The sequence below is a fragment of the Melospiza melodia genome, chromosome 29 (assembly GCF_035770615.1).
Source record: "Melospiza melodia melodia isolate bMelMel2 chromosome 29, bMelMel2.pri, whole genome shotgun sequence".
NCBI lineage: Eukaryota > Metazoa > Chordata > Aves > Passeriformes > Passerellidae > Melospiza > Melospiza melodia.
In genome coordinates this window covers 7,598,522-7,623,768 of record NC_086222.1, presented here as the reverse complement: position 1 = coordinate 7,623,768, position 25,247 = coordinate 7,598,522, and the positions used below count along the sequence as shown (strand labels likewise).

At 45.1% G+C, this 25,247-nt stretch overlaps 1 protein-coding gene across 1 annotated transcript in view; it reads right to left on the bottom strand.

The window, feature by feature from the left end:
* Window positions 1–9,307: 9,307 nt before the first annotated feature.
* Window positions 9,308–25,247, bottom strand: part of BARX2 (BARX homeobox 2) — a 32,913-nt gene continuing 16,973 nt past the window's right edge. Inside the window, exons 2-4 of the mRNA XM_063178458.1 lie at window positions 13,806–14,103; window positions 11,349–11,433; window positions 9,308–10,594 (exon numbers count right to left, since the gene is read on the bottom strand). Coding sequence (XP_063034528.1) covers window positions 10,343–10,594; window positions 11,349–11,433; window positions 13,806–14,103 — 635 coding nt within the window. The 3' untranslated portion in view covers window positions 9,308–10,342. The remainder of the gene's footprint in view (window positions 10,595–11,348; window positions 11,434–13,805; window positions 14,104–25,247) is intronic.

The following is a 25,247-nucleotide window of genomic DNA, read 5'->3' as shown; positions in this document are numbered from 1 at the left end:
CCATTGACCTGGAGCAGTACATTTTCCCCCCTTTTAGTGTTTGAATAGTTTGTCAGTGAAAGATCCCATTCATAAAGTGCTGGCGATGACAGTTCTGCAAAGCTAAATGGCACTTAACTGTGTACCTAATAAATCTGCAATAAAAATAAACAGAGAGGATGAGAGGGAAAAAAAATTAACAATGGCAGAGAGCTGAAAAGAAAAAAAAAAAATTAAAGCCCCACTGGCAGGTATGAAAGGCCATTGCCATTAAAACTGTTTGGAATGGTATTGAGCAGCATTGCTCCCATTGCCCTCCCCTGTTTGCCTGACCTTTGAATTCTCAGAGGAAGCAGGGCTGGGCTGATGTCTGGGTACTCTGTGTTTGGTAAGGAAAACTTGCTGTGAATGGTGCAGATCCATCTCTCCATGCAGGCGGCCCCATCCACTGGCACCTCTTAGGAAAGACAAAGGACACCTCCATACTCATGGAAAGCAAGATGTGCATTTATGAAATGAGTGACTCCATACCGGAAAAATTAATGCAAATCCTCAAATTGTTGAAAGCAGGACTCAGGGAGGGAAATTCAGGCAGAAAATTTGGAACAACGACTATTCTGTAAGAAATTAATCTCATGTTACAAATGAGATAATCATTTATCACAGAAACTCCAGAGCAAAAGTTATAATTAATCAACTTAGCATGAAAAATTGTCACCTATATTTAAGAATTTGGAAGAAAATTTGATAAAATAGATTTTAACAGCTTAGGAAAATAAAGTAGAAGAGATGCAGGGAAATAAGATAATGTGAAAAGATTTTGCTGTGGATAAATTCTTTTCAATAATGTAATGGATTTTCTAGATGAGGGAAATGTCATCCACCAGCAATTTGTATGAATTCTCCAATTCTGCAAGGAGATTTAGTATCTTCACTAACAAAAGCAGGGCTGGTATGAGAGGGTGCAGAGGTGGTTGGAGATAAAAGGAAAAGAGAGAGAGAGGCAAGTGGGCTCAAGGAAGTTTATTAATGTAGTTATTCAGGATTCCAACTGAGATTAATTTTATATAAGTCTTTAATTAAAACTCTGGGCAGTAAAAGCAGAGTTGAGCCATCAAAGTTGGCTGATGACAAAAAGCTGAGTCAGATTGCCATTACCAAAGGAATTGTACAACCTGCACGGAAACAGGAGATTGAGAAATGAGATATGGGAGAAGCAAACCATGTGGTAATCACTGAATGATTAAATGAGATCTCTGGCTACCAAAATCAGGTGGCCCACCTTAAAAAACCCCACCATTTTAACTCCAAAATGAGCCAGATGAGATATCTGGGGTAGAGGAGGTGCTGCTGTAAGACCTTCACTACAGCAGTGTGTATGGCTTTCATCACCTGTGCTCAAGAAAGATAAATCCAGCCTGGAACAGGAACAGCAAAAGGATATGGGAGTGATCCTGGGAAGGAGATTATCTCATAGGACAAACCTCCAAGACCCTGACAGGATGAAGATTGCATGGAGATCTGATCCCCAGCTTTAAATACCCAAGGAGAAAAGCAGTAGAGAGGGAGATCTGCTTGTGGACAATACCAGGGGGAAATAAAAGGCCGTGGAATGGGACACACAGAGGCCTGGACAGAAAATTTAATGAAGGGCTGCCACAGGAACTGGCCTCTGCAACAGCTTTCCAAGAGGAGTAGAAAACTAAAACCCCTTCCATTTGTTTTTAAAGAGAGACAGAAATATTTGTGAAAGTATGAACAACAAGGAATTGCAACAACCTGTTCTTGTAACCCAAACAACCCTGCTAATGCTGACTTTTATGTCCTGCCAGGGTACCAGCTTGAGAAGGCACCCCCAGCGCTACCTGCACAGGTAAAAGGGGAATATTTGTGTTCTATTTCACAAGCATCCATTCCCTGCTCTGTTGTTATTGTAACTACACCAAGTTTAATCAATGTAAGCTGTTAGGAAGAACAGGCAGGAAGTGAAACTGATCAAAACAGAATCCTCCAAAGAGGACACCTGGCTCTGGGAAGCGCTTGGGGAGCATCAATGGTTTGGCAATAATCCCCTGCTCACCTGCTCCAGATTTATTGTGCCCAGCTAGAACTGTTTCTTTGCTAAGAGCAGATCTTGAAAAAGAGCTAAAATGTAGAAAGCTTTGGGTTTTTGAAAGAAAGAAAAGCATTCTGCCTTTGCAGGCCAGGGGCCAGATGTGCAGTAATTCCTGGTTTTGGGAGACCATGGCTGCAAGGAGAAGTGTGTGACACCCTCCAAGGAGCTCAGTTCCTTCAGAGGGAGCATTATCTTCTGCTTCAAAATCAGCGGCTCTCCCAGAATGTCTCCAATTCAGACTTTAAATCCTCATCTTGGCCCTTGTTCCAGGCCCATGTCCCACATAAGGTGCTCCAGGTGCTGAGTAAATAATGAAAATCTCATTTTGCTGCCCCAGGCTCCCGGGTTGCTGCCGGAGCAGATGGGCTCCGTGCTGTCCCAAAGGTCAGCACACGGCCTGATCCAGGCAGGGCTGGGTGCCAGGGGCCGAGCATTCCTTGGGAAAGGGTGCAGGGACACGGCTCCACAGCTTCCAGGCAGCTTCTGCCAAGGGGAGCATCGAGTTCAGGACTTGTGCTCATCCCAGGGTGGTGATGTGGCACAAGGAGAGGGGCAGAACCTGGGGAAGGGGAACAATGAACCCCAGATTTAGCAGGTAAAGGGCTGGCTGATGCTTCAGAAATGAGCTGTTCCCTCTCTCCTGGCAAGAGCTTAGAACAAATGCCAAGCCACCCTCTACTCTCTGACATCTTCATCTCACTGTGCAAGATGGTGACTTTTCACTGCAGGAACAGATCTAATTATTACCTCAGGGGTAAACATTCACTGAGGCACATGGAGAATGAGGCAGGTAACTCCCAGTCTGGGCTTTTAATCCCATTATCAGGGATTATTATCAGCATCATTATGCTACATAACACACAATGAAACACAGGGGGGAAAATGCCATTGTCTTTCCAGTAATGAAAAGCATGGACAGGAGAGAAAATAGTTTCTCTGAGTCATGGTCCCCACCCAAATAATAGAAATATCTCCGTGTGGAGGAGCAGGTGACGTTATGGATTAGCTGCTGTTAATTTTCACCATGAAGCAGTTCCTTTGGGCAAATCCCAGCATGGAAAGCTGCTCTCCCTCCTTAGGTGGCCCAGACTCTAGAGCTTTGTTCTCTTTCAGGTTTGCAGAGAGATGATGCTCTGCATCCCCTGTTTGGCAGGGATCAATCCTCTGAGACTGCAGGCACGTTCCTGCGATCCTCCCACACCAATCCAGGAATGGGCACAGCACAGGAAAAAGTGAACAATTGTTCTGGATGTGGAAAACAGCCCTGGTGTGGCAGCCTGTGGTTTGAGAGCACACTAGGGTGTCTGCTAAAAATCCCAGCAGCATTGGTGGGCCACAGCTCTGGGAGTCCTAGGTGGTGCAATTCCCCAGCTGCCAAAGCCCAAAGCACCTCGTGTGGGAGCAGCACTGGTCAGGAAGTGTCCAGGGTAGGGAGGCTGGGAAGAGAGACAGAATTATGAGCAATCCAAAGGTCCATAAGAAGCTGGAAATTCCCATCCCTCCTGGCAGGACCTTGAGCCCAAAGCACCAAGGCTTGTACACATACTGACATGCCAAGGACAGGGATGGATGATGAAGAGAAGTGTCTCCACACTGATCTGATGCCACCATCTCTCAGCAGAATCACTGAGAGCAGGAACTCCCAGCCTGTGATCTACTTGTGCATTTATCACTTTTAATCCACCACTTTCAGCTTGTTTGCTCCTCACTGAGCTACCAGTTCTATGTGATAATGTGAATTTTCCAGAGGCACCAGGAAAGTGACTCAGGGAGCTATGTGACCTAGCTTTACAAATAACCCCTCTTCCTCCATGTTGGCTTGCTAGAAAGTTTTGAAAGCCACAAAAATATGCATGGTTTGTACCCAGCAGCCTCAAGGATGGAGCCCTGCTGTTTTCATGGCAGTTTACTCCTCTTTTTTCCCATTACTTTTATAAGAGTAAGTAAGAGCACTACTGTAGAACTGTAATTACACGGTGACGCTGCTGGAGCAGCCACGCAGGCTGGGGCAGGAAGGGATGCTGCTGAAAGCTTTCTCACAGTGAGCTCCTTCCATCAGGAATAGCAGGGCCTGACTGATTTCAGACAGTTCTCAGACCCGCTTTAACTTAATCCCCTTTCTGAGACAGCCTCTGTGACACCTTCCAGGGCTTCAGGATCCCTTGTACTCTCTGTCCTCACCAAACCTGCCTGAATTCATCATGGTCTGCAAGGATCAGCATCAGAATTGGGTATTGCAGCTCTGATACAACTAATGAAGGCTTTACCTCAGCTTAAGTGAGGCCTGACTTTGGGTGTGGTGAGAAGGGTGAAGTCTGCAGTGTCCAGGAAATCAGAATCTTCTCCACCTGACAAAGCTGACTCCTGCTTGGGAAGGGCATTAATGGTCCATGTGGGAAGCAAAGAAGGCCTGAAATATTTCACTGTTGTTTTCTCTACATGGGTTTTGTTCCTTTGGTTTATGCAAATATTAGAAGCATTTGCCCAAGGGCTACCTTCACTTCTGCTGCTTTTGTTAGTGCTCGACAGCCTTCGCCACCTTCTTCCCCAGGAAATTTTCGCTCCTGAAATTTTACCTTGATGGTTTTGTCCTCAGTAATCTCTGGAGGGAAAATCCCCACTCCCACCTGCATGCAGGAAGGCAGGTTGTCAATGATTTCAGAACTTCTCCTAGTGAGTAACACTTTCTGTTACCCTCAGTTTGACAGAACAGGAGCTGAGTGTTTCCAGCAGTGCAGGGACTGTCAGAGCAGCCTGGAGGGGCTCCCTGTCCATTGGCAGCTGCCTGCACTCCTCCCGTTGGGAGAGGATCATTTTACCCACAGACCCCAGCAGATCCAGATCCCTTTGAGCAGTGACCGTAATTCCACTGCACTGGGACATTCTGTTCAAGGAGGTTTATAATACAGGAAGGGACTGGAATTACTGGGGAAAGCCTAGGAACAACAGGGTGTCTGGTTTAAACAAAAACAACAACCAGACAATCTATTTCTGCCAGGGAAAAATATATTTAGATTTTAGGGTTCAAATCCCTGCATTGAAAATCGCCCTCATGGACTTTAACTCCACAACTTCAAGGTGTAAACTTGTATCCAGTTGTGGATTCCCAGACACAAGACAAGTTGAGGTTTTTTTTGCCAATTTTTAGATAGTAATTTAAACGAAATATCACTAATTTAAGAGATTTAAATTGCAGCTACAATATAATAATGGAAAGCTACTGTGCTCCAAAGATTGATGCCCCTAAACCACTTCCGCTTACAATAAAACCTGGTAAATCCTTCCTGGCAGTACCAGACCCTGGGAAGAAAGAGGAATGAGGTTCTTACAGGATATTCATGCCCACCATCTAAGATTCTGCATGATCCAGACTTCACCAAACCTCTGCCTTTGTTGAGATGTGGGCCCAAATCCTGTATTGTAGCTGAAGTCTAATCCAAGAACTGTTCGTTACCCAGCTATATTTTAATTTATAGTGCATAAAAGGAAACATGAAAAACATTAATCATCCTTGCACATATAGCTAAACCACAGAAAAATATCTCTCTACAGAACTAGTGCTTCATCTGTCCAAAAAATAGAGGTTGACTTTTTAACCATGATTATTTTTCTTTCTAGTTTTATTTTTCATGTAGGTTGATGCAGTTAAGCTCTTCCCCTTTGTTTTTTCTTTCAACTACTTCTTCTCTCCTCTTTTTTCCAGTCCATTCTTGTGTACTGGCCTTTTCCACTTTGCTGCTGAAGAAAGATGATTGAGAGGGGGAAAACTGAAAACCCTCTCAAACACCAAATTTCTTTGTACTGGCCTGAAGTTAAATGAATAAAGATTTTTTTCTTTCCTTATTTATCCTTGCTGGGACCTGGGGAAACCATCCAGTAGGATGAGCTCAGTGCTTTGCAGTATTATCTCAGGAGTGGGTACAATAAAAGGTGGGTCCCAGCCAGAGCTCCGGATATGAGCACTTCCCATCCCTGTAGGGGAGTTGGGATTTTGACATCGGGGCTTGTTCCTTTCTGTCAGGACTGGAAGCCAAACACCCCTGAGCATCATCGGGGCTCAGTCCCAAGGGCTCCTGTCTCAGGTCAGGTTTCTGGGATGAGAACCAGCAGTCCAGGGGCAGCAGATCCTGAGAGGCTCTAAAGGGACGGAATCGGCCCCGGCTGGCCCAAAGAGGATCGGACTCTGCAGATTGCCCAGGGAGCTGCTCCTTGTGCCTCTCCTCAGGTGCCTGAAATCTGCTGGCTTTCCTGGCTCTCAGGAGCACAAGGCAGACACAACCCTCAGCCCACAGCTCCTCTGAAGGGCTGAATCCCAGCCCAGCTTTCAAACTCAACCCAAAGTCAGTGGAAGATTCACTCAATTCTTGGCATTTCAGTGACAAGACCAAAAATAAGCCCAAAGCAGAAAAAAACCCTTAAAGCAAGAGGAAAAGGAGCACTTGCCTCCCAACAGCAGCTGGAATCCCTATGTTTAGTTCTACTAGAATTTGTAATTTTACTCTAGTTGCAGCTGTAAATGGGTTTCCCCATTTCTTCCCTGCTGTTCTACCTCCATCCAAAACATTCTGAATGTGCTTTCCATGATCACTCAAAGGATTATCAGTGAAAGTAATTCAGAGTGAGAAGCAGCAGAGAGAATTTCAAGAGCTAATTCTGGACTTAAATAATCGTGTTGAAAAATAAGATGTTAAGATTGCTACTCAGCCAAAAGAGGAATAAAAACACCTTCTTTGTCTTGTGGACTCATGAAAAACTAGCCCAGACAGCAAGAGAATTGCATTTTTACCCAGACTGACTCATAAATTATTAGAATGGGATTAATGAGGGGGAAAAAAATTAAAAAATCACTGGAACTGTTCCCACTGTAAAGTGGGGCTGAGTCAGAAACAATTATTTTCATCTGGGAGGTGGGAAATGCCATTATGTAAAACTTTACACTTTGTTAGAAAATGGCCAACTTTGCTTTCCATGGGACTCAGAAACCTATCATTAAAACTTTTGTAAATTTTGAATTCTCGTATTTATCAGTTTCATTGAACAGCAAAGAAACCTCACAGACTACTTCCTATCTCAGGGCAAGAAAGTGATGCTTTTTCCTGTTTCTACAATTATTTCCCCATCCTGTTATGTAAATCTAATTCTTCGGTTCTTCAAGTTGGACAAATCCAGTAGGTAACAACTGCAAAAACCCCAGCAAATGCATTATCCATTTTATGAAAAACCTTTTGGTTGCAGAAAACACTGCAGTTTCCAAATGCTGTGTTTACTGTACATCCCTGATTGGGTTGTTTTTTTAAGTTAAAAAAGTCCCAGGATGGTTTGGGTTGGAAGGGGCCCTAGACCTCATCCAGTCCCAGTCCCTGCCATGAGAAGGAACATCTTCCACAATCCCAAGTTGCTCCAAGCCCTGTCCAATGCGGCCTGGAAGAGAACAGATTCATTACAAAATATTTCACTTTGACTCAGACAAGCTGAAATATCTTTGATGCCTTCCCTGACAGTCAGGTTTTTGTTTCTAGAACCACCCAAAATTCAATTTAATCAGCTGTTCAGGCTTACACATCAACTGAGTAGAAACTCTTGCAGAGTTTTTTTGCAACTTGATGGTGAAACTCATGATAAGACAAATGATTTCCACTCAGTTGCTCTCTTCACTCTCCCTGAGTACTGTGGCATTTGAGACTTGTGGAAGCATTTTCTGTGGAGATAGGAGTGCTGATGCCACTATCCAAGAACAATAGAGGCTGATTACATATTTCATAGACCATGTAATCTAATTCCTGTATAAACAGGCCATAGGCCTTTTAAAATTAAATGTTATTTCTAGTCCAGTAGATACGGTTGAACTACAGCACAATTCTGGAAAGAAGAGGAAAAAAAAGACATCCACAGATAAAGAATGTGCAACAACTCAGACATTGCACTACAGCTCCAGCAAAATCCTGCCTCACCACCTTTGCCTCTCACTGGGGCTGTCACAAGCATGTCTGGGCTCTGTGAAAGAAAAATGTTCAAAGACAACTAAATTTTGATGCATTTAATGGCAGAGGAAACACTTTGCAGTTCACAGCCTGTGTTCGCAACAGAACAGGCAAGAGGGAAATGTTTCATCCCATTTCTAGTTCACTGTGACACAATAAAAAAGGACCTAAAAGGTAACAAACCCCAGGTATTTTCTAAGCTCCTTGCCCATGAGTGTTGCCCAGTTCTGGTACATTTGGCTCAGATTTAGGTGCAAACCTGTCGATGCCCTTACACCAGTGGCTGCCTTTTCCAAGCTGATTATTGTGCACTGGACACACAGGGAGTGGAGCACATCACTCCCTGGCTTGGCTGAAGCTGGAGTTTCACCACATGGAAGTGTAATCTCTGTCTCACACACTGTAAATATACACAAAGAGGATTACCTGGAAAGTATTTCTCTATTAAGCCATTTCAAAAGTCAGTCCCCAGGCAGGATTATACAGATTCATTTCTTCAAGGAAAGATGAAACCCACATTTTTTAACATTAGCACTGTTCTAAGACAGGATGTCCCACAAACACCACTGTGCTTATATGACTTATTTATTTTTACCTTTCTGAAAGCTGTTTTCAAGTTTTAAAGCACATCTTCAGTCACTGGCTGGATGGAGAACAAACAGCAGCAAGGGTTGGATGCATGGCAGCCGTGGAAAAGCCTTGCCAAGCTGAGACACTCAACCATGGATATGAACTGCACAAGTCCTTTACCAAATACCTATTTTATGATACCTGATTATCCAGAGCTAATGCAGAGCTGGAATCAGACACTACCAAACACCACTGAGCAAGACACTGGGGGGAAAAGAATCCCTTTCTCCCCACTCAACACTGCTTGGATAAACCGTTTGAGAACTGTGCGTGAATCCTTGCCATCCCAAAAAAGGAATATTCAGAAATCATCTTCACAGAGCCACTAAATATGTGTCCAAAACTGGAGGAGGTGATAGAAAATAGTGCCCTTGTTCTAACACATTCACCCAGTGACAAGGTGGCATTTACAACACCCTCACCTCCCTCAGCAAGTGCTACAAATAGTTTACACAGAGCATGTTGTAGAGTGATGTTAAGGAAAATCTGATGATGTCTATTTCCTCCAGATTTTGTTGGAATAGAAAAACCTATTCCAGAAAAGCCTCTGCCTGATACTCTGAAATGAGAATCTCTGGAAGAGAAACAACAGCAACAACTGTTTAATTTATGTATTTTATTTTTAATTAAAAAATAAAGGTTATCTTAATACATCTCTTGCAGCCTTTGGGCAAAATGCACTCTTAACAAGACTCTATGAAACATGATGCACATCTTTTCCTGGCACACATCTTAAACAAATGCCAGCTTCCTGCAGCAACTTTGGAAATCCACCATTTTCCCCAAACCCTGAAAACATTTAACAGTTCATTTAAAAAATCCCTATAAAAATTAGAAGTGGGCCTAAAGCAAAAGTCCCAGATCCAAGCACCCAAAAGCTTTTGGAGCAGGCTTATATCCAAACGCTCATTTCATTCCAAGTTTTATCCCACATCACTGCAAATTCACAGACACAGCACCCAAACCACCCAAGGAGAGGCGATTGGAGCTGACCCAGGTATGGATCTCCCTTCGGAAGCTTTGATCTTAACTGGGCCAAAGCAAACCTGGGGGTCTGAACTGTTTCCTAAAATTGATTAAGTCAGGCCCATCCCTAACAGAATTAAGTGCTGGTTACACAAGGAAATGGTGCTGTCAGAGCTCCCATTCCTTGGCTATCCCTGATCTGAGCCCAGGCCAAGCTCTCTGTCCATTGGCACCACACAAGGCAAGGAGAAAGCCACGGGAGCACAGTGACCCTCCAGCAGAGCCACACACCTGCCTCCCACTGCCTGGGAGAGCCCCAGGCTTCTCCAGGAGCTGTCCTGGTGTGGCTTTCCCTGGAAATGTCCCGGCTCCAGCCCTCCCTGCAGGACAGCTCAGGCCCCTGCCAGAGGAACAGGCTGGCACCACTCCCAGGGGTGTCTTCGTGCCACCTGGCCCGTGATGGCTGATTCCCAAAGGCACAACGTGACCAATCTTCAGACTTATGCACAAGGTCTACATACATATACATATATATATATATTTATATATATATGTACACTCACACCACTACATACATATTTAAATATATATATACATATATATATTTGGTTTTGATTTTTCTCTTTGATCTTTTTTTTATTCCGTTCTTTTCCCCTCCTTTCTCTCCCTTTTAACTTAATGGTGTAGTCTCCTCTGAGGAAGGCTCTGGTATGTGTTCTGGAGACTTCTCTGTCTCCAACAGGACTTCTGGGTTTTCCTCTGTTAATTTTGGCTCCTCAGAGGCTTGGAATCCCTCCGGCAGCTGACTCTGAGCCTGGCTGTTCATTTTCTCCTCTGCTTCAATCTCCTCCGAGGTGGGAATGGAGTTTTTCTTTGGACGGCCTTTGGGCTTCGTTGGAGCTTCCTGTCCACCCTTCAGCACCTGGAGCAAAGAGATGAACTGTCAGGATTCTGAACTCAGACATCCTGTTCCTGTGTCTAACTCCCTCTCTCTACACACCATTCCTGCAGCAACAAGACACTCCAGCCAAAGATCTATATCCAAGGCAATGCCAAATTTGTTAGAAGTGACAGTAACTTCTGCAGGTGCCACATGCATCCAAAGGAACAGCCTAGAACTGCACCTTGTCTCCCAAATCAGAAAACATAGACACCTCCACTAGAGAATCATCATGTTCCCACCAGCATTTATTGAGTGGCTGACCTTCATAAAAAAGCATTTTAACTGGAAAAGGACCATGAAGATGAGAAAAAGTGAAAGGTGAAACAAAGATATGAGAAGTAAAAATTAGTATCAGCTCTCAAAACTTCTCTGTTTCCATAGAGCAACACAGTCTTTTTTTTTTTCTATGCACAAAACCAATCTCAGAAGCACTGAGATCACAGGAATGCATAAAAATGCAGGAGGAGATATTTTGGTTTTTCCCTCACTTCTATTCTCATTTCTTTCACCTCTTTGCTTTGTCCTCCTCCTACTGCCTTTAGTCCCCTCTAGCCCACCACATGTACTGCAGTGTGAACACTTTTAAAAAAAGAGACCATCTCTGTGAGAAATGATCAGGAATAAAACAAAATTTGGTATAAATAGACGCAAGTCACTCCACTATGTTCAGCTTCTTCTGTTCTTTGCAAGGAGCCATTTAAGAGCCCTGGAGAAATGACAAGCACCCACTCACCATTTTCTTCCACTTCATCCTGCGGTTCTGGTACCACGTCTTCACCTGGAGCTGAGTCAGCCCCAAGGACTGGGCTAAGTCGAGCCTGGGAGACAAACCAGACAACAAAATGAGTTTACTGAAGCCCAGAGGAGCTCAGGTGCCAGGTCTAGGCAGTGCAACACTGTTAGAGCATTCAGCAGTGTCTCTGATCAGTTGTCTCAAGAATGATCACACAAAAGTGGTACAACTCGTGAATTTAGGATGCAAAGATAGATGCTGCTATGGAAGATGCAGGTGTTCACAAGCTCTCTTTTCTAGACATGGCAGGGTTTGTCTGCCCTCTTTGAGACATGAACCTGCTCCACGCCAGCTGCTGATGCTCCATGTTTGCCCATGAGTTAGGAGCTACGGGTACATCACATCCCTGAAAAACAGGTCCCTGGTGCCTGCAGCAAACAGGTGGGAACAGACACATCATCAGCCACTCTTTGTATCATATTTCTCCTTCACTACCTTCAGAATGGGGATCGTGGTATTTGCCCATTTCTCATGGAATAGTAGTACATCTAAATCTATCAATTTAATACACATTCTTTATTGAGGCAATTTAAGCTTCTAAATTAATTTATTTTTTTGTATGTTTAGCTGCAGGGTATATGTGGCAGACAGCCCATAATCCTGATTCATCCTTCACAAATCTCCAACCCATGCAAGTTTGTGTGAACCCATTCATTATTTCTATATTAAAGCCCAGCATATAAAGCAAATGTGGCTCAGAGTAGCTCCTGATCCTTCGCACAGGTGACAGCACCATGCATCTGTGGTTTTGTAATGGAGCTGCACAAGGGATGGAGCTGGAAATCCTCAGCCACGCCAGGAAAGTGCCCCTCAGAGTCATGCAAGTCCTGCAGGTGGGACAGATCCAACTCAGAGCCACATTCCACAGTATTCTGCATTCTGTGACTTTTCGGCAAATATCTCCTTGCCTTTGGATGGGCAAACACATTTGTCAAGGCCAAGTTTTTCATAAGGAAAGCTTTGTTACACCTGGGCTCCTTGGGCAACCAGATTTACATTGGTAAACACCCACATACCCCACCCCAGCTCTCTGTGCTCCACCTCACACTCAAGGATTCATGCTTCTCTCCCACTCCAGATTCACTCTGGACCTGCAGGCTTGTTCTGCCACTACATCACATCTGAAGCCATTGATCTAAGACACCACTACTGTTAAGAGAAGAACATGTCAGAGTTATCACCCTGATGATAAACCAGGGGTTTCAGGTGCCCTCCCAGGGTTACAATCTTCTATCCAGGCCAAAAGCTGCAGAAGTGAACACAGATCACAATTCACTGCTTTGCCAGGTTTTCAGCCATGAGTTTACAGAGAGAAGCTTGGCTTAGCTAACCCTCTGTGCCTTAGTGCTCATGTCTGGTAACACCTGGTTCACTTGCAACCAGCTGCCATCTCTTGGCACATACCTCAGTGCAACCAGCACTGCCTGGAAACCCAAGGAAACAAACACAGGGGAAGTGGTACATGGGCAGAAATTGCTCATCGTCCTCAATGAAGCCAAGGAACAGTCATATGAGATTATTAACTACCAGCCTTGAGTGCCTCAGTGAAGTGTCAACCATCTGGTGATGTGAAGTTGTGAGGAGTCAGTGCAGGCATAGCAGGAACTCTGAAACTCCATGAGGCAAGTTGGCTATGAGCAGGAATTTTTGCCTGCAGCAATTTGGTGACAGGAGCAGAAAATGCCATGTTCAGAATCAATTTAAATATTGGGACACTGCCCTCTGTGGAGTGTAGGGCCTGATACCTTTCAAACCTTCTCCAGGTTTACAAACTTCCTAGGAATTTGATGGGTCATTTTACCATAATTTAAATTTTCAGAGTAGGATTCAAAGCCCTTAAAAAAGCTGAAATCTCTCTTAGTTTGGTTTGCCCATGTGGTACCAAGCAGTGCCTAAGAACTTGCCTGTGCCTTTGCAAGGCACCTTACAACTCCAGGCTCTGCTTTCCAAACTTATGAACCTTCCCACTGAATTGCTGCCCAAGGTGCTGGATAAAAGCCAGCTCAGGAGCAGCTGAAGATACCATGACCACACAGACACGAGCCAGCAGATCCCAGGGGGAGACAGGCTCCATCGTTTTTCAAGTGTGCAGCAGGAGTTGGAAGGGCAGAGATCCTTCTTCTCTGAGGAGATCTCTGAGCCTGGAGAACTGCTCCCAACCATGTGTATGATCTGACATTTCCACTGATATTATCTATTTGTGTCACCTTTGATCCCAGGAGAAGCAGCCTTGAATGTGAATCAGGTTACCTGCCATGGCCGCAGCCAACGGCAGAAGCAACTCGGTGGGGCAAGAGGCAGCACTCCCAGCCAGGGAATGTTCACTGTGGAACAGCTGAGCAGGACTGGAACATCCCTTTTGCTCATCCCTATTCCTGGTGTGAGCCACCAACCTACCTGTCAGGGGTGGAGAGGTACTTCTGCTTCTGGAATTTCTTCTCCAGGCCCATGAGCTGGATCTCGGTGAAGATGGTCCGACTGCGGCGCGGCTTCTTGGAGCGGGGCGGGGGCTGCTCTGCCTCGGACTCGCTGCTGCCCGGGGCCTCGCTGGGGGGACCCTCGGTGCCCGGGGTGCCCAGGCAGGGCTGGGCTGGCAGCAGGCGGGCGCTGCCGGCGGCCGGGAGCAGCGCGGGCAGCGCGGGCGGCTGGCGCGTGATGACGGACAGGAGCGGGTAGGCCCGGAGAGAGGGGGAGCCTGGCGGGGAGGAAGCACAGGCAGAGGGAGGTCACACCAGTGCAGATGTGTTTGAGCAATGGGAGGGCAGGGGAGAGCAGGGAGACAGCAAGGGCTTTCCTGGCTCTGCCATTCGCTTGTTAAAGGACAAGCAAGAATATTCCCCCCGTCAACCTGTTCCCTCTCCCAAACTGCACAGATTTTCTTAGGCTGGAGACCCCTAACTTCAACCCTAACCCTAATCCTAATCCTAACCCTAACCCTAATCCTAACCCTAACCCTAATCCTAACCCTAACCCTAGGACAGAGAAAGGAAGGACTGCCTTTCCACTCCTTTTTTAGGAGATATTATAACCATTGAAATCATCTGTCTAATTACTGCAAGAGACTGAACTCCAAGCAAAGGATGGAATATATCCCCATTCTGTTCCCAACTTTGTTTCCCTGGGGAAACTAGGACAGGGTTCACCTGAGACAGTCCCCTGCGCTTGCAGGTAATAGACAACAGAGTCTGGTTCACAGGTCATGCCATCCCCTAATGGGCAACTGCATCAGAACCACCCTCGCCCTCCACTGCCCACACTGATCCCACTGACCATGCAGGAAGATGAGGATGAATACATCCCAAGAGTTCTTCACTGACTGAATGCTGCATCTTACACCACCCAGTTGATACCAGCCCTAAAAACAAACCAGTTCTGCTCCAATCTTTTCAGATCAGGGCTGTTCTGGGATGACAAATCCAAACATTCCCAAATACTAGAGGAAGTTCTGATCCACATCAGGCCTTCTGATTTACAACCATAGCAAATTCCTGCTCAGCCTTAGCCCCAGGAAATTGAATGTTCCTTTAAAATTTGGGCAGGGAAATTGAGCTACATACGGGAAACGTAAACTCAGTGTAAGATATACAACCTGCAGAGTCTTGGGCAACTCACTTTCTTGCTCTGTACCTCATTTTACCTCATTTGCAAGATGGAAACAATCCTTCTTACCTACATCACTGATGGTAAAACATGGATTAAAATTTAATGTACACAAAGTATTTGGAGATCTTTAGATAAATGGGACTGTGGAAAGGAACATATTACACCAGCAGGCCCGATTGTGAAACCCTTCACATGAATCACCACTAATGAAAATAATGATCTCAAGACCTCAATGAGTGTGTTGGGGTGAGTAACTCCACACCGTGGAGGAAAGGAGTTCCCAGCCTGGCCTGCTGATGACCTGTATTCCTCAGCCCTCTCCCCAGCTGTAGGGTTGTGATCACAGCAACCAGGTCCTAGGTGAGCTGGGTACATCAAAGAACATCATAGGCTGTTGGTCGTTGCTTCTCTCCTCAACCACAGCAGGTTGGGCAAAGTCCAGCCCCTTAAAAAGCAAGCTGGGGAAACTATAGTCAAAACTCTGAATAGCTGTGACTACAGACTGGGGTTTAGACAGACTAGGGCTTCAGTCTTGCTTTCTCCTCCACACCTCTGCAACCCTAAAAATCAAAGTATTTCCATTAAATGTAAAGCTTTCCACTTAAACCACCAAGGAAGCATTTGAGAGATGAGATCAGGTTTGCCAAGCCAATCTTTAGCTTGTGTCAAGCCTTATCTACCTTCTTTTTTTAAGTATTTTTTTCAGCTGAAGACTGTGCTGATCTACAGCACCACTGAGCAACCTGGTGGAATTTTTGCCTTGATTTACAACTTCAGTGGCTGTTCAAAGATCATAAATTAGGACAGAGTGTGCTGTCCTTTGCTTTACACCTCTGTCCTTTGCTTTACACACTAAATCTATGCTGTTATTTATGCTCCCTCTGACACCACTCAGCTAGACAGAACACAAAGCAGATGCTGCTCCCATAGCCTATGTCCTTCTTGTCAACCTACCGCTCCTCATTTCTGACACTGTGGAATAACAAAAAACTTGCTGGCCCACCCATAGAACGGATAATTTCTTCTCTTTCAGTCAAATTTGCCCAAAAATCATCCACTCTTGCCTCCTTGAAGGGTCTCTCAATTTCTAGAGTCCTGTGAAGGAACACTGAGGCCACCTCCACCACAAGAGGTGTTCCTGGGTGTGCCATAGGATTTATGAGGACATCGTGTGCTGATGTCTTCATTTGCAGCAGTCCTGGGCTCAGCCCCAGGACACAACTCAGGCTACCAACAGACTTCTCGGATCCCAGCTCTACCCTGTTCTGGATCAGGAGACTTAAGCTTCAGCTTACTCCAGAAAGGAGCAGGTCCAGTGTTATTACATCCCCTTATCCCCTGCTCTGGGGTCCTGGTTCAACCCTGCCCATCACAGAGCTCCTGCTCCTCCACAGGTTCATGCTCCAAACCTTATCCCACAGCCCCTTCCTGCTCTCACTCATGGGTAGCTTTTGGCACCAGATCACTGATTAATCAATACTTTTGTACTTCCATACATTTCCAGCAGGGCTCTCCATAAAGCACAAATTTACTCATTAATAATAAATCACCAGAGCTCAGAAACCCCTGCAAGGCTCCAAGTGACTGACACCTCTGGATGAAAGGATTTTTACAAGAAACTCTCTTCAAAGGAGGTCAGCAAAGTTATTTGATATCAGAGCAACCAGGGATATTTTCTTTTCTGTATGGCATGGCAGCAGCACGTGGAGTGCTTGAAGGGTTACAATTGTCCCAGAGCATAAGATCTGCCTTCATCAAGCAGAGAAAAGTCTCTTCAGGTTATTTTTCTAATAGTCAGGTAAGATTTGGATTACAAGAACTGCTTTTCAAGATGAGCAGCAAGGCCTTGGCTATTTTTGCAGGGTACAAGAGGGGTTATTAGAGAAGCAGATGACACTGGAGTTGTTTGGGTCTGGGTTTTCAAGTGCTGAGCACCTGAATGGGGGGGATACATTTTCCAAAATTCTCAGCAGCCAGCAGCTGTGCCCTGGTCAAACACTTAGAAAAGCTCAGCACATGCTTATTTTTGGAGCCCACGTCAGGTCACAAATTTATTTACGGCCCTTCTGAAACCATGGTGCTGCTTCTGCACAAGTCGTGGTTTACAACTGCCCAGCTGATTTGAGTTGCAGGCGCTGAACAGATTTGTGAGGTTGTTGACACTAAGTGTCGTGTATTTGTTTATCATTGTGCTTGCAAGAGTAACCTTTGTTATGGTTTCACACCAACAGTTGTGACAGGGCTTTTAGAAACCACTGTAAATAATGAAAGCATCATGATCAGCCCAGCTTATACAAGACTGGTCAGTTTTGTGCCCTCAGCCTGGTGAGGACACAGCATGGATGCGGCACAGAGTAAGAAGTAAAGATGGCATCTAGAAAAGACATGAGTGTCAAGGCTGCAGATATTTTTGGGGAGAAAGCTACAGGTCAGAAGGGGGCAATGCTCTAGCAGCCTCTTGCATGTGGAGCAAACCAGAAATAACTGATCTCTGCATTGCACGAGGCAGCTTTCAGCTCCCAGAGAAAGAAGCCCAAGTTCAGTGTCCTGCTCTGGATCTAGTGATCCCAAAGTTCAAAGCAGCTGAAGGTGAGCCCGTCCACAGTCTCTAGGTACACTGTTAACATGACTCCCCTTAAACCATCTGTACAGTTCTCACCCTGATAAAGCCTTGCCTTCCAAACACCATGAAATCTGAGGTGAGATCTAAACTCCTCATCCCCCAGAGTTCAAAGGTACTTCTAGACTGACATGGTATTGTAAGAATGGAATAATTTCCTAATCTTCAACAAATTAAATGCTAGCAGGCAGCTCTTGTCTGCTCAGCACTGTTGTGACATGCTCTGTCTCCTGAACTGGGATGAATGGCAGTGAAGAGCTCTTTCTTTCCATACCTGCCTTTCACAATGGTTGCACTGAACACGTTCTCACCTGCACTGTTGCGTGAGCACTTTTTCTGACCCACTGCTCTTTTGTACATGAAAACGCAAAAGATGCCCACATAAACCAGAAAATGAGGAATTCACTACTCTAGAAAAACACCTAAAGCATTTTAATATTTCCATCTGAAACTGTCAAGAGACCCCACACTCCAGTGGTGAAACCACCAGTGGTTTAGGACTCAGGAGGTCTCACTGCTCTTCACAGGGACAATGGTCTCTGACAATGCAGTTTTCTGTAGAAAAATCCCAGTTTTATCTACTAGAATAATCTTAATCGCCCCAAAGCCTTGGGTATTCTTGGGCTCACTCTGCTGCTGAATACTTCTCAAATATTTGGGAAAAATAAGTATGATCCCATACTTCATACTATGCACTACTGAAGGAGCACTGCCTAACAACAGATTTTTTCCTGTAGTTCTTTTTTAAGGGTTTGAATAATCTCAGTTTCAAGCAGTAAGAATGCTCTTATTTCTGTCCACCCCAAAAAGCAAACATCTGGCCACTGCTGCTAAAACTAACCAAGGGCTAAAAATAAAAAAGACATTGGATCTGCAGAGCATTTTCTATGATCTGACAACATTTTGCTTTGCTATTTAAATCTGCATTGGCAGCCACTGTACAGTGAATAACTGTAGTAAGATCTGTAGTAAGGACTGTCCACATCACCTTGGCATGAATTGGCATATTCAAGCCCCACACGGGATAACCCTGGAGTCCTGTTTCCTAATTATGTGTCAGATATTTCTGCAAAAAACCTATCATGGTTTGATGTATCCAAAAATTTGTCTTTTTTTTTTTTTTCAGCAGCAACAAGAAGAAGATGTTACATCAAGAAAACCAATCTGAAACCATCTCCACTCACCTTCTAGAACGTTTCCAATAAATTTATTTTAAACTTCTTCTGATCACTAACTAAGACACAGTGGATACACCACCACTGGACAGATCACCTTGCAGAAGTTGTAATTAAAAATAATACTTGAAACAAGTATTTTCCCCTTATTTAGCCCCTCCTCCCCTCCTCCCTGGCTTAATTTCAACCCCAACAGACACAGAATAAGGAAGAGAAAACGGAAAGCACTAATTAGTTGCACGGTTTGACTGCCGGCAATGGAGGAACAGTTTTCCTCCCAGGCAAACTTAGTTTCCAAATGTTGTTTTGGAAAGCAAGAAAGAAAGAGGAAGGAAAGATTTATGGATCAGCTCCTCTTGGCAAGTCATCCCTGCTCAGAGGCTGAATGAATCTCACTCAGAATGGGCTGCAGCAAAAGGTAAATAAAAAAAGAAAATGAATTTACGACTTAGGAAGGTCTATAAATCTCTCATCTCCTGGGTGTCAAAACAAAGGGAACCAAGGAGTCGAGTTCATTTTGCTGAAGGAGCAGGCAGTCTCCTGACAGGAATAAGTGATCCCTGAGTTAAGCAAGGAAAACAAAAGAAGTGTGGAAATGTTGAGAATTAGTTGAACCGTTTCTTTAGTAGAGAGAGCATTACATAGACTTTTTCCACCATAGATAGCGAAGATTTTCCAACAATACCAATTCCATGGACCTCAGCTAGATTTTACCACCTCATCCAGAGCATGAGGGACCTGGCACAACCCAGGAACTCAATGTGGCCCAGGAGCCACATTAAAGACAGCAGTCAGGTACCCAGTGTGTGCTGCAGGACACACGATGTCCCCTCAGTCAGAGTGGGACTTTGCCTTATGGCTGCCAGACCTGCCAAAAGTTGACCAGAGAGAAAACCTGACCCTTGTACAAGGGCTCTGTTCCTCTGCTGGGCTTCCTCAGGCAGCACATGGATCTGCAGCACCTGACTTGTCCATTAGGAGCACTACTGAGGGCAGGAAAGCAATTCTTGCACTCAGCTTAGACCTTATTTAATCTATTTTTGATGACATCAAATTTAAACCTTCTCTGCTCCCTCTATACCAGCCTTAGGCACTGAGAAGTTCCCCAGACATGGAAGACTCTTTCTAACTATTAGAAGGCATCAGGTTCTTCCCAAGACCAACACTGTGCTCCACCAAGCACCCTGATACAGACATAAAGGCAAGAGGAAAGGAAAGAACAGCAAAAGGCCGTGCATATACCAGAAAAATTCACATTCTCTCAGGAACAAGTGCTTAGGAGAGGGTTGAGAGGAATTGCCAGGTCTCTCAGACTTCCTTGATCCAGCCATTTCCAAGGTGCCTGGCCCACTGAGCACTGTCATGAACACTTCCATCCCAAGTTTAAAAAATGACCTGGATGATGTTTCTGCTATGCAGCATGGTGGGAACAGATCCCTCTGCTATCTCCAGAATGGGAAGCAGCAGAGCCATGCCAGGGGATGGCTGCTCCTGAGCCAACTATGGCCTGGGCAGAGGTGGGCTAATGAGGCTGCGATCACAGCACTGACAGCCTGGCACTTCCCAGCTCTGAGTCCGTGTATGTGCATGGAGCAGCCCTTGGAACACACTGGCACACACAGTCCTTCAGAGCTGAAGCCCAGGCATGGCAACAAAGCCTCCCTAAGCTGCCCCTGAGCAAGGCCATTCAGCCTAGAGGGGGTACCTAGGTATGGAATTAGATGTTTTTAGCATCCCTCTCAAAAAAAGCTTAGCCAGAAAAGTGGAGACGAGTAATTTGTCAGAATCCCTTTTTATCAACCAGTTCAGGCACTGATTCTTTTCTCATCCTTTCCAGTCTTTAGGAAAGACAACCCTCAGATACTCTTTTAGATTTCCTATACCTCTCTTAGTATTGGAAGAGCTGGAAAACCTGCAGATAATCCTCTGAGCCTTTACAAGTGCCATAGCTCAGCTCTATAAGCAGATTTTTCTGTGACTATTACATATTAAATGGGAATCCCGGAAGTGGGAGTGTTTGAAAATGCTCTTTGTTGCCATTCTTCCTCTCCAGCACCTCAAAGCTCAGTGACAGACTTAGCCTTGTTTCAGGAGAGGAGAATTGTCTGCGGTTTGGTTTCTTTTTCTGCTTGCTCTCTTTCTTTGGATATGTGTGGAAAATGGCGGTAGCTAAGCTAGACCTAAAGTCTCTGCACAAGAGCAGAGGTGAAGGGCACTTCTGGGACATTTTGAGAGCTTCCAAAAATAGTCTTAAGACTCAGCCAAAATGCAGAGAGACAAAATTTCCATAGGAATTGTGTCACGGAAGCAACTGGAAGGCAGAGCAATCAACACGGAAATCTTAAGTGCAGAACTGGAACATGAACAGACACCGCTGATACTCTAAAATAACACCAGTGAGGTTCCTTGGAGTAAAGTTTAACTGCCCCCTCAAGCAAAGACTGCAGGTACATTAACACTACATTCTTTTGCCACTTCAATGAACCCTAATAAACTGATGAGGACCATGAGTCTTGCAAACATTAAATACAACTCAGCAACACAGCAAAAAATGTAGCAAATGGCTTCTCTTCATTGTGGAAAAATCCAGACCTAACTGATGTCCGTGGCAAAACACCTATCAGCTTCAGTGGAGCCAGGATTTCACACACATGTGCCCACAGAAAGAAAACAAATGACAAAACAAAAGAAAGGAAGTTAGAGCAACTAATTTTAGCACAGGGAAAATGATCCTTTTTTTAGGCATTCTTACTGAAAGCCAGTTCTTCAGGAGTCTACACCTCTGTATGAGCCAAGTGGGAATGGGAGAGAAAATTGGCATCTAATCAAATAGGCGGGCTCAACTAGGAGTCGTGTTTAACCTTCCCAAAGAGAACCGTCCCTTTTCCCTTCAATCGCTCTTTTTGAGGGGATCAGGGTTTTAGCTAAATCTGTTGCAAACAAAATCACTGATGTTGGTGGAGGTTGACTCAAAAGATGCTCCTCCCCAAAGCATCTTCCACTCTGCAAATCCCAGTACAACTTCCCAGGGATGACTGGAGCTGGACACAACTCCAGCTGCTGCTCCCTGTCGTCTGGGACACTTGGAGCTGTGGCTGAGCTCAGCCCACTTTCAAAGCCACTGGGGAAATTTTCTCAACTCTGTAGGATCCAAATTTTCTGTTATAAGTCTGTCCCCATTAGCAATTTATCAACCCATTGCTGTATTTCTTCTCAATAATAACAGCAATTAGTAAGTTAGAATGATGCACAGCGTGCATGCTGCAGGCCTCCGCAAAACCAACAGAAAAATAATTAATCCTTACTTATTAATGACATTTGATATTCATATCATACTTTTTTGTGTGTTTAAGGCCCTGCACACAGTAAGTAATTGGCCTTGAACAGCTGAGAAGCCTGAGAGCCTCCCTGAATAAGACTTGTCTCACTCCCTGCTGCCACAGGCACCTTGCCTTGGACAGGGCTGGATGTGGGACAATTATCCATCTTAAAAGCACAATCCAAACCCCACTCAGAGCAGCAGTGTCTCCAGGGTGCCAGACCCCTGAAGGATGGCACTAGGGATCTTCTGGCAGGGCTGGCGATCACCATTCACACAAACTGGCTTTGTTCAGGGCTGTTGGGGAGGAGGAGATGGTAATGCACCTTTTGAAGCTGGAGTGGAAAGGCCTGGCTGTGCTGTCCTGGGGCAATCACTGGGATATCCTGGGATAACAATGCTCAGCCACCAAGTTTATTCCTAAATGCTGGAAAGACACAAGCCAGCAGCACCTGGTGCTAAAGGCTGCTGTCCCTGCACAGAGCAGCCTTTCTTCCAGGCTGTCAGTCAAGCAGAGCAACGTGCCAGGACCTTGTCAGATCCTCAGTGAGGAGGAAAATTTATATATAAAGAAGATTTATCTTGTTTTAAAGAAGCATTTAAAGAATCTATTTGGCCAGCACTCAAGAAATCCTTTGTGGCAAATGTAATGGCACTGCAGCTTCATCAGCAGAGAATGAATCAGAACAGACACCACTTCTGTACTTTGAATTATTCTGTGTCACATACTCAAATGACAACCTGCCTTTTGGATGGAGGCCCCCTTGACTCCAACCTGCCCCCTCCAGCCAACCTGAGCATGGCTCAGAGAGGTGCTCTGAGTCTAAGGCTACACAAAAGGGTCTCTGTCTGGGATTCCCCATCTTTAGCTGATGAGTCCTTTAAATCCTACTCAGTGGGAAAGGAGGTGCTCTGAACACAAGCAGATCTGCCTTAATATTTATTGGATACATTTAGTAGGAGTGCTAGTAAAATATATGTATTGTATAAGTGGCCTTGCCCCAGTCCTAGTTGCTCTAAATGGGCTGCAGCTGTGATGTCCTTAATTGGGCAGCAGCTGTGGCCAATGAAGATAACTGGGATAAAAGGGGGTGGGCTGGCTGGTCAGGGGGAGCCTTGGAGGAGCCCTGATGAAGAAGCAGGAGTAACACTGCTGTGAAGAGATGCTTGTGAGAAAGCCACTCAGAAGGTATGGGACTCTAGAGATAAGATAACAACAATATGAATACAACAGATACATGGGCCCAAGGCCATTGTGACTTTGAACAGCTCCCAAGGGAAGGCAGGCTTGGAAGTGAATCTCCATTCCAGACTCTTATTGCTGGGACTCAGAGGGAGTTCTAAGGCTGGGCTACATCAATCCCAGCACATCTCCATAAACAACAACACTCAGGCAGTGCAGGGAAATTCGGGGATATAATCTGCTAGCTCCCTGCCCAAATCTGCACCAAGGGGCACTTTGGGTCCACTAAGCCAACTTCAACTTGAAACTGTTTTCTTTTGAACTGAGTCATGTTAAATACTTCAGTCCAGAGTTCTCTCCATTACTGAGGAGAAGGCTCAGCACTAGAAGTCATCATCCACTGACCCAGACTTCACATGTGAAGCAGCCAAAGGATGAGAGAATGGAAGAGCTCTAAGGGATGGATTTACAGGAAGTTTCTGGTCTTGGCTACTGGGGATGGAGGGGGAACACAGCACCAGAACTCTCAGGGTGTCTCAGCTTAAGCAGCAACAATTTACCAATGACAGACATGACCAGACATCATGGGACACTAGGGGAGGCCAAATTGATTCCTCTGTCCAGGTGGTGTCACTGGTCAAGGAATAAGATTTGGACTTTGGTGAAACAGCTCATCCTAGCTGAGAGAGTGGAGTTTGATAAAAGGGTAAGTCCTGTCCTGTGCTTTGTTCTGCTCCCCAAGCTTCCCTCCCTGGCCACTGCCCGAGCTTTGAGTCTATATGGCCCTTGAGCCAACACATTATGGCCATTCTTACATCCTCATGCATCTGACAAATGATTCTGCCTTCTCTGAGGATTTCACAGTTTCTAGCCAAGTTCAAACACACAATGCCATGGACACATAAATCAATCAGTCCCTCACTTCCTGCTCTGTAATTATTATCACAGCATCCATAAGCAAACACCAGCCTTGCTCAGCTGACTGGCTGTGCACACAAAAGCACTCTTCAGGTTTCTCAAGCCCACCCTTGTGTGAGATCCAGCAGAAAGCTGGCCATAAATATCACTACCTCTTCCTGTCCCAAGGCTCTAAAACACACTGCTGAGAGTGACACATGGGAAGAAAGAGAGTGCAATTATTTCTCAACACCAGACTGTGTAAATTTTGTCTGATAGACCTTTTGGAAAACACTTTTTCCTTCTCAGAATAGTGGATCAGTGTTTAAAATACACACATCCCGCTCTTTTCCTCCCTGCTGAAATGAAAGGGGGACTTCAGCAAGTGCCAGTGTTAACCTGAAATGGATCTGTCACATCTTGGCAAAGCTTTTCCCTCTTATAGCTGTGGCTTATAATCTCAAGGGTTGCTTTATTAATAATTTTTCCCTCATCAGGACATATTTAGGAGAGAGCTTGGTCTCTCTGAGCTGCATATATGATTCTTTAATTTTGCATCTGCCCTAACACAGAGAAAACCCATCTCTGTTTCCTCTATGGACAAAAATAAACTCTGTGGCTAATTTGGCTGAACAGCTGCACAAACAATGCAATTTAGAAGGATGCAAATGATACATGAGCAGGTTTTGTTCACAGCCTGCCTGTCCTTTGTGGTTGACAATTAGATCAGTGCTCTTAACCCAGCTCTGGTGGCTGGGGTAAGGAGGAGAGACACGCACAGGGAACAAAGCTGAGGATAATGGACATCCCAGTGTTATTCCAGGAAGCTGAAACCCTGTTAACAGAATCTAGAGCACCCTGAAGAGGATTTCCTCCAAACCTGATCTTTTTGTTTGAGTAAGCTGACTATGTCACAGCTTCCATGAGCACAGGGCATGTCTATTTTTATCCTCTTCACATCAAGTAACAGCACACCCATGTCACCTTACAGATCCAATCTTAACTGAAAGAGAATGAATTTAGGACAACTAAGCTTTCACGT